The following is a 10,000-nucleotide window of genomic DNA, read 5'->3' on the forward strand; positions in this document are numbered from 1 at the left end:
GCCCCCTGCAACACTCCAGTGCAGAGGACGCTTGAAGACAAAACTATGATAAGAAAATTAGCATGTGTGGATGAAGTACATCTTTTGACAGAAAATGGAAAGAGGGGCAGATGCTCCAAATGCTAACTTTCAATAAATAGTATTAATGCTTATAAAAAGAAAAAAGGTACTTAATACAGTAATAATAAGCTGTTATTTCCCTTTTTTCATAAGACTAAAGAGAGGGTAGTAAATCTATTTATTACATACTTGTCTGAACCTGAATTCTGTCTAGCTCATTATCAATGCAACTGTAATTATACATATAAGTTTTGTTAATTTCATATGTGGAATGCATACAGATTAGTTTTTAAGTTATTGTGATATAAATCTGAAAGGTAGAAAAGGCTGCTCACCATAAGGAAATGGTTGAATAAAATGTTGGTTTAATATGAAATCTCTTAATTCTGATATCACTATTCACCAGAATAGATGCTGTTTCTAATTTTTTGGTATTTTATCTTTATTTTCTCTAATGACCTACCTCAAAATATATATTCCCTTCTTTTACTGCTTAGAAAGAGAAGTATGTTTTGTTAGGTCAGTCTCAAAGGCAAATGAGATAGAATTCTATGTTGACTTATTTACAGTATAAGATTAATCAGACATATTCCATCACATATATTCTCCGAGCAAATTTCCTTCTATTTTTTTGTATGTTGGCGTTAACTAGTCTTAATTCATCCAGATGGGAATAGTGATCTTAGCAAACAAATATCTCAATTTGCTTTTTTTCTAATTCAAATACATTCTGGGTATCTTCTTTTGGGTTTGCTATGCTTAACCGTATCTTTATTCATGAGTGCCTCTTACAGGATGCATATTCATGTGTAATGTGTTGATAGATAGTTTCATGGGAGCTATGAAAAGGATCACTTTTCATGGCTACAGGATCACTTTTTTAAAAAGAAGAGGAAAAATATTGTACATTTTCCTCATGTCATTCTTATTTTATTTAAACAATTTGACTTTTTAGAAAATAGAAGTATTCTTAATGGATAAGGTTCTTATGATCTTATATTACTTAAGTGTAATATAGGCCCTTCAACCAGTGAAATGTTAAATATTGTAACATACCTTTTAGTGACACAAAGGTATTTTCTATTTCATTTACCTCTTAATAAACAGCAGATGCTAACCCTGCCTAGATGAGAATTGCAGGCAATCACAATGTGTAGCTACAAAGTAGAGTATCCTTGATGTTGCACACTGGATCTCTAGGTTGTGTTTTAGAGCTGCTTATAATAGATATACTAATGGTTTATACTTAAGTCAGTACAACAGTACATATCATCAGCTGATTTGCCAGTGTCTTCTGTGACCAAGGGCAAATTCTGACTGCAGTGAAATTAGAAACAAAACCCTGTTCATCACAGACTAGGTAAGAAGAATAAAATAAAAATATGCAGCTTTGTTGGGTGAAGTCGCACTGTAGATTACATCTAAGTATACAATTGGGAAGTCCTTTGACACTTGAAAAAAGACAACGAAATCAAATTCTGCGACAGAGTTAAAACAGTACTGCACCCTATCACACCTTCCAAGGTTGCACAGCTTTAGAGTTTCTCCGAGTGCAAGCATACAAGCATAGCCCCCAGGCGCTGGTGGTTGCAGCTCACATCCACTGTATCAGCAAGCATATATAAAAGGATGTCTCAACAATATACACCGTGCCCTGAACCTTTTAATTGCGGACACTAAGGTGGTCCAGTTCATAGTGTTAAATAAATGTGTAGATGAGTACTTTTGAAGAATGGCAGATCCATATATGCATTTTGTATAGAATATATTATATTTAAGATACAGTAGTTTCTATTATTTTGTATCTGATGGAGTGAAGACAGTTCAAATTGTGAATATCAAAACTCAACTCCAATTATCTATCACTTTTCACATACTTGTGTACAAGTACCTTAAAAAAGATTTTCTTTATAGGATTAATTTCTAGCAATTTCACTTAAATGACACTGATATTCCAAAAGATACACAAAGTGTTGGTATTTCTTATTTCTCTCTGTATAGAATATGTTTTATGATATTGTAAAAAAAAAAAAGCTAAAGAAAAACTCCAGTAATATCTTCTGCCACGTTTGCTTTATTTATAACAAAGTATTTATTTTCACTACACAGACCCATTGTAGTGTGATAAAGAAATAAGTGAGATTGCAAAGTGATATGAGTTAGCTAATGGCTGGATGTTAATATATTCAAAGCAACTGGAGGGTTTTTTTATACAGCAATAACTTAAAAACTTTGCTAGTTTTACAAGGGGATACCTGGTAGAAGATATAACTATATTGTATGTATGTGTGTAAATATAATACTGTTGCCCATTTCTCTTTGATGATTACACCATATCTAATTTCATGCTGTCATTAACAGGGTATTCAGTAAAATGCAAGGACAAAATAAAATCACATTAGAAAAAAAATGTAATGTTAGTCATAAATAACTGTAACATTAAGAGCATGTGATATTCATATTGCCCTATGTTTAGAACTACACCTTTGATGATTAGTATTGCAATTACTGAGTAATTAAGGACATAATTTTTCACACTTATCAGGCTTACAAGCCCTTTGGAATATGATACATCCAATAGTTTAGTATAATACTTTTACAGTGTGTATATATAGTCACAAGTTGGCAAGTTGAAGCCTTTATTCACATGTTATAGACAGGCCTTTTTACATTAGTACACACTAACTAATACTGTATTTATTCTGACACTAATTAAGTAAATATTTGCAAAGAAATCAGCATTGGCTAATACATGTAATTTTCTTTGCAAACTGAATATCCATGTGTATGCATGTAGGAAGGGCTGCCTAACAAACAATGTATATTTCTTTTGAAGGCTTGGTATGGTTAAGATTCAATAAAGACTTTTTTCACATATTTCTTTAATATCCTTGTAAAAATTACAATATTATGGTGCTTTTACAAATGTGCATATATCATAAATTCCTGCTAGACACATTTAACAAAACAGCTCCAAAGTTGTTTACAAACAAAAAGAGATTTAAAATTAAATATTGTAAATATTGTAAATTAAGACAAGGCAAGTTCTTATTGGTCTCTTCAGATTATTTATGGCTAAGTCAACACTTATTAAAAAAGAAAAGCAAAAACAGTATCAATGATCCTCACAGTAACTTTACCCTAAAAGGCTTTGCACACATAACCTTTCAGTTATGTGTGCATTAATAATGGGGAAAAGCTGTAATAAACAAATAGAAAAACTGGCAATTAGAATTACTTTTACAAAATTTTGCCCTTTGTACCAAATATACCTGAATATGACAATGTCATATAATATATGCCCACAGGAGGGAAAAGAAGTCTCAAAATATTGTTATGAAACACTTTTGAAAAGAAAAGAAAAAATCCTCATTTGTCAAGTATAACAAATACCTGAGTATGACAACTGCCATACATCATCCTTTAGGGGTCAAGACATTTGTTGGTATCTTTAACCCCTTGCATCTATTGACATCTTTATAGCATCATGGCAGTAGGCTGAGTTTCCCTTTTCCCAATCCCGTCAGTGCACTAGATACCAGATCAGCCATGGGTAATCTCACCTTAAGCTGAAGTACTGGCTTAGAGGAGTTGTTAGTTCAGGATGATTTCTCATAAAACTTGATGAATCTGTCTTCTCCTTTACAGATATTGGACTGGCAACCCCCTTGGGGTTCTTTATAAATCCTGAAGTTCTTTTTCAGGATCTCAATAGTCAGAGGATTAACACTACAAAAATTAAGACTAAGAATATTTTGTAATTCCTTCATGGTTCAGCAACCAGACTTTGACTGACTGTCGAGTACCTCCATGATAGAGTCCCAGCCCTGACGCCCGCACAACCCTGTGGCATGGTACAATAATACCATTGGGGTTGTTGCGCATTGCTGAACCCACAGCTCTTACAGCACCTGTTTAGAAAGCAAACAATACTAGAGAATAAAAGAAGAAAGAAAAGAATGAACTATCCATCCTGTGATATCACTTATAACAACACAGTAACACTATGACTCAGTGAATTATCCATTTCCAGTTTACAGTATAGTATCATTCTTTTTTAAAAAAAACTTCTTAAAACATACAAAATGCAGAAAACATCACACTGAGCAAACTTTTTCTCACCAGGATTTTTCAATCTGTCAGCCAAGGCACCATATGTGATGACTTCACCTGGTCCCACTGTGTCAGCTAGGGTTTTCCACACTAATTCACGAAATGCTGTGTATTGAAGAAAGGCACTGAATGTAAATATGAATACATTTATCAACAATAATAGATAATTACCAAAAGGGAGGGAAAAACACAATAAAGAGCAGTTGAAACTATAATGGTTCTAGGAATCTATTATAAAGCGATTAGCAGACAAGGAACTATAGCATAAAGAGAAAGAGGGAGAGAGAAGGAAGGATGGGGGGGGGGAGGAAGAGGGAGAGGGGGAGGGGGAGGGAGAGAGAGAGAGGGAGAGAGAGAGGGAGAGAGAGAGAGAGAGAGAGAGAGAGAGAGAGAGAGAGAGAGAGAGAGAGAGAGAGAGAGAGAGAGAGAGAGAGAGAGAGAGAGAAAGAGAGAGAAAGAGAGAGAAAGAGAGAGTGACATACTTTGTTGGGATGGGAAGGGATAGGGATAGGTAGAGGGAGGGAGTGGGAGTGGGAGAGGGAGGGAGGGAGGAAGAGTGGGAGGGAGGGAGAGGGAGAGGGAGAGGGAGAGGGAGAGGGAGAGAGGGAGAGAGAGTGAGAGAGTGAGAGAGAGAGAAAGAGAGAGAAAGAGAGAGAAAGAGAGAGAGAGATTATTATTATTTAATCAATTTATTACGCCTATTGGCGGCAGACCTAGTAACATTAATGTCCAAAGAATATTACAGAGCACTCGTGTCTCGCAGGGCACGCTGGATGCACATGCACACGCACACACGCATAAGCACGCACGCACACACACGCGTACACACACGTGCACACACATACACACACACACACACTAATACACACACACACACACACACACACACACGCACACACACTCAACACAGAGGAAACAAGTCTATACAATTAACAGCCACCAAAGTGAGGATGGCGAGCAAGAAGTACATCTAAGTTGTCATCTGTGAGCAAATGTTTACAAATTTGATGTAAGGTCTGTCCCTGTGGTAGTAAATTTGTCACTGTGGGGCAATGGAGGCAATAGTGGTCGAGGGTGTTGGCGTTGGGGCGGTTGCACAGCTTGCAGGAGGAGAAGCGCGGCACGTCCTCTGCTTGGGAGACTTGCCATACTGGCCGGTACCCCAACCTGAGCCGAGCACTTACAACATTATGCCTACGCACCATAAGCCCATGTTGGCGGTACTTGTAGGGACTCTGAAGAAAGTGGTCATGATGCTGTATGGAAACACTGTTGGTCCTTTCTGCGTTCCTTCGATGTGTTGTTATGGCATGAGCAGCTGAGAATATGCTGATTCTGAAGCACCGTAGGGATGGCAAGGCAGTTGCATCATCTAGGTCCAATGCACAGGCCTCCTTGGCAAGACGATCCACCTTGTCATTACCAATAAGTCCGATGTGAGAAGGCGTCCACACGAAAGATATGATAAGGGATGCGTCATGGGCGGTGGCGAGTTGACACAGAATTTCTTGCACAACATGGCCACAGCTCGGTCTTGCAGAGGAAAGAGCTTGAAGAGCTGACTGCGAGTCACAAACAATTATCCCATTAACTCTTTGCTGAACAATGATCATTACTGCATCTAGAATGCCATGAAGCTCGCAGAAAGTAGAGCTCGATGAGTTGGGTAGCCTGCGGCCGTGCCATTCACCATCCATAGGTGGCTCCATGGTGGGTGAAAACACAGCACACGCCGCACTCCCGTCTGCCTGCACTGAACCATCAACATATATGTGGTGTGCAGCGGGGACAGACACGGACACTCTGGTGATGGTTTCTAGAGCCAATTGCTTCTGTAAAAGGGGAAGGGCATCTTTGGAGGTTGGTGTAAATGTGACATCAGGGAGGGGAACTCGCCACGGTGGTAAATCAGGGATAGCTGCCTCCTCAGGGACGTTGACACCAAGGCCACGAAGGTTGTTGCATACTTCACTGATGAGGTTGTGGCCACCTGGTCGAAGTGGAAGTCTGGGTGCATCTGGGTCGAGTGAAGTTCGGATAACAGCAGAGAAGTGAGGAGCAAGAATTGGGGAATGAAGACACTTGATAGAAAGATAATAAAGATCTCTCTCTCTCTCTCTTTTGTAGAGAGAGAGAGAGAGAGAGAGAGAGAGAGAGAGAGAGAGAGAGAGAGAGAGAGAGAGAGAGAGAGAGAGAGAGAGAGAGAGAGAGAGAGAGAGAGAGAGTGTGACATACTTTGTTGGGGTGGGAAGGAATAGGGATAGGTAGAGGGAGGGAGTGGGAGAGGGAGAGGGAGAGGGAGGAAGAGGGAGGAAGAGGGAGGAAGAGGGAGGAAGAGGGAGGGAGAGGGAGGGAGAGGGAGGAAGAGGGAGGAAGAGGGAGGGAGAGAGAGGAGGGGGGGGGAGAGAGAGAGAGAGAGAGAGAGAGAGAGAGAGAGAGAGAGAGAGAGAGAGAGAGAGAGAGAGAGAGAGAGAGAGAGAGAGGAGAGAGAGAGAGAGAGAGTGAGAGAGAGAGAGTGAGAGAGAGAGAGAGAGAGAGAGAGAGAGAGAAAGAGAGAGAGGAGAGGGAGAGAGAGGGAGAGAGAAGGAGAGAGAGGGAGAGAGAGTGAGAGAGAGTGAGAGAGAGTGAGAGAGAGTGAGAGAGAAGGAGAGAGAAGAAGAGAGGGAGAGAGAGACAGAGAGAGAGAGAGACAGAGAGAGAGAGAGAGAGAGAGAGAGAGAGAGAGAGAGAGAGGAAGAAATAGAGAGAGAGAGAGGAGAGAGAAGAGGAGAGAGAGAGAGAGAGAAGAGAGAGAGAGAGAGAGAGAGAGAGAGAGAGAGAAAGAGGAGAGAGAGAGAGAGAGAGAGAGAGAGAGAGAGAGAGAGAGAGAGAGAGAGAGAGAGAGAGAGAGAGAGAGAGAGAGAGAGAGAGAGAGAGAGAGAGAGAGAGAGAGAGAGAGAGAGAGAGAGATCCAAGTGCTGACTGCACATGAAGTGCTATCTTCATAAGAGATACCCTCATGAAATGACTTTACAAGTTGTTTTTATTGGCCAGTTCTGATCACCTAATGACAGCCAGTTCTCCTCAGGGTAATGTGCTAGGACATTCATTCTGAAATATATTAATGGTATCCTGGAATCAGTATCCCAACCTGGAATCAGTAACCCATTAATAACAATATTTAACTTGCGGTAACTCTTTTATTGCTAAATGAAACTGAGATTCTTGGCATAAGATCAACAAAGACCTCACCCTCTCTGGTCACGTCAAATAAATGGCCAAGAAAATAGTAACAAAATTGGCTTATGTACTATGCAGTTTGCAACAAAGCAGAGTCCCAAGTATACTCTGTATCTGTGCCTCTTACAACTCCAGGACTGCAAATGTCTGGTAAAACTGGCATAAATAACAGATGATAGTAAAGTAATAGATAACAGTATCATCAATTGTCAATACCTTTGGAAATAACTTAATCACAGAAACAAAACAAAAAATATATAGTGAAAAAAGACATTATTTTCTACAAGAACAAACAGTTTCTGAGGACTGACCTAGGTCTGATTTCTTGAACACACAGATGTCTGGCCTCTCCACACTGTTAATATTCTTTAGATCATTGAAGTAAGTCTGAAACCAAATATTACACTTCTTGATCACCTCTGGGACTTTGCTACTTCCCAAAAGTTTTACACCTTCTCTGAAATCAGTTGGAAAAGTGTAAAACAACAAGTATTAAAGGAATGTCTGTGACTGTGTTTGTGATGGTGTGTGTATGTATGTGCTTGTGATGTGATGTGATGTGATGTGATGTGATGTGATGTGATATGATGTGATGTGCTTGTGCTTGTGCAAGTGCATGTGCAGGTGTATGTACATGTGCCTGCATCCATCCCTATATCCATATGTAGGTATGCATATATACATTTATATGAGTAGACACAACAAAAACTACCAAGCTATAAATACATAAGAATCCTTCTTTCCTCCACTTCACAAACTCCTTAGTTGACATGTCCACCAAACAAACTGTAAGATCAAACTGTCAAAACAGTCCAAACTCACCTCAAGTTTGGTGTAAAATTCTCATCCGTTAACTCTCCGTCAAGGCTAGTTGAATGGAGGCCAGTGTCACAAGCCTTAACGATGATGTAGCCAAGTGGAGAAGAGAACCTGTACTCAGATTCAGGCCGTTCACAAGTGGGTTTTGGCTTCTTCATCTTCGGAGACATCTGTAATATTGGGTGATCTTTTAGAATACCTGAGGTTTATCTCAAAATTTTAAGGCGAGTTAATCTTCATCATTATTTCATTTAATACTCTTGTATGATATTATTTTTTTTGTAGCCTATGTACTATACTGTTCTTCAATTCATCAAAATTCCTAAGTAATGTTACACTGAAAAAAGGAAAAAATACATTGATGATGATGATGACAGTGAGTAAAGTAAAAGTACTTAATATCATCTCCCTTTGCCTTCTTTCTGTAAAACATCTGTTATAGTATAGCTTTAAAGAAATACCTTACCATTTACTTTCTTCTGATTGTAATGAGAACATATTGCTTATAGCAGTCTTTCTTAGTCCTTTGGAAGTTGCTGGGATGACTTTGTACTAGTATTTCTTATTCAGTAAGATTCTGTCTTGTCTTGGATCATGACTTCTTTCCACATTTCCCAATCTGTTTGGGTTCATAATTTCCCAAATTTTCAAGTTTACTTTTCACTCTATACATACAATGCTACCCTTAGATACATTACCTTTCTAAGCAATTCTATTACAAATTACAGAACTGTCTTGAAGATGCTATAACTGACAAAAAAAAATTGCTTCTACTCATGATGCTTCATTAGGGTTTCTTGTAAAAAAAAAAAAAAGATTTTTGTTATTATATGTCTACAATTTTTGTTCTTTGTAGAAAGATTTTGGGTTGGTTGTAATTTTCTGTAGCTGGCTGCTTCCCTCCTGTAATTTACATTTAGGTTCTTAATTTGCAGTTTCTATAATGCTTCCAGAAAATGGAATTAAACCTTGGAGTAAAGGAACAAGTGTTCATTTGGTTCTTGATTTGTCTATCATCTAAGTCATTTATATTTTTCTTTTCTTGTTTATTATGCATAGGTCTGTCTTCTACATGGTTGTGGACTGGAGTTCTTAATGATTTAATTTTATAGTACTTAAGAGCCCTGTTCAGATATACTTCCAATTAATCTATTTTTTTGCTTTTATTCTTTTTATGTTTGAGGTGTCTTTGATTGTCTATGGGGCCAGCTGTGTTGTGTGCCTTTTTATAGCCAGATCTGATAGTTTGTTGCCTCTGATGTACCGAGATATACTGTGTATCAAAAATAAATACTTACAACCAATCATTAGTTTTCTTGCTCCTATACCAAGTTCTCGTGGTAGCGTGTAGACCACTGACTGTATTTCTGATATGATTTTGTAGCTATTTGGTTTGTGGTGTTCCAATGACTGAAATGTTCAACTGAACTATTATTTTGACTTATAACTTTGTAGATAACTTTACCATTTGGACATATCATAAATGCCTTTTATTAGTTCAATTATCAGTGTGGTCTTGGATGCATTTAGTTCCTGTTCTTACGGGTTCCTTTTGAGTACTTTCCATATTAATATATTTTACAGCACTTTAAATTGATGTGCCATACTTAATCTGGTTTGATGTAGATACTATTTTTTTTTTTTTCTTGTTTTTGTTCCCTATGTAAATAAGGATAATTACTTTTGATTATATTTGTTCTGTTATGGACTCCAATATCACTGATTTCTATGTGACTTTTCCACTTTCATTTTGGTATGTGATTTTCAAATTAGGATAACATGATTATTT

The 10,000-nt window shown here is 38.1% G+C and overlaps 3 protein-coding genes across 15 annotated transcripts in view; 1 reads left to right on the plus strand and 2 right to left on the minus strand.

Annotated features, from left to right (window-relative positions):
* The window catches only part of LOC122261985 (putative monocarboxylate transporter 5), a 65,693-nt gene extending 62,760 nt beyond the window's left edge, over window positions 1-2,933 (plus strand). For all 13 annotated transcript variants that reach the window (XM_086555576.1, XM_086555577.1, XM_086555580.1 and 10 more), the window contains one exon: window positions 1-2,933. This exon is cut by the window's left edge and continues 248 nt beyond it. The gene's annotated coding sequence lies outside the window, so the exon portion shown is untranslated.
* agt (O-6-alkylguanine-DNA alkyltransferase) overlaps window positions 2,459-10,000 on the minus strand; it is an 8,942-nt gene continuing 1,400 nt past the window's right edge. Inside the window, exons 2-5 of the mRNA XM_043029869.2 lie at window positions 8,215-8,381; window positions 7,704-7,849; window positions 4,183-4,278; window positions 2,459-3,971 (exon numbers count right to left, since the gene is read on the minus strand). Coding sequence (XP_042885803.2) covers window positions 3,805-3,971; window positions 4,183-4,278; window positions 7,704-7,849; window positions 8,215-8,381 — 576 coding nt within the window. The 3' untranslated portion in view covers window positions 2,459-3,804. The remainder of the gene's footprint in view (window positions 3,972-4,182; window positions 4,279-7,703; window positions 7,850-8,214; window positions 8,382-10,000) is intronic.
* On the minus strand, window positions 5,103-7,262 carry LOC147468014 (uncharacterized). The gene is made up of 2 exons (XM_086555359.1): window positions 7,182-7,262; window positions 5,103-6,254 (listed from the first exon to the last, which is right to left on the minus strand). The coding sequence occupies exons 1-2, from the start codon at window positions 7,260-7,262 to the stop codon at window positions 5,103-5,105; spliced, it is 1,233 nt and encodes a 410-aa protein (XP_086411485.1).

Source organism: Penaeus japonicus, unplaced genomic scaffold (assembly GCF_977035675.1).
Source record: "Penaeus japonicus unplaced genomic scaffold, GWHDUDI00000001_assembly GWHDUDI00000031, whole genome shotgun sequence".
Classification (NCBI taxonomy): Eukaryota; Metazoa; Arthropoda; class Malacostraca; order Decapoda; family Penaeidae; genus Penaeus; species Penaeus japonicus.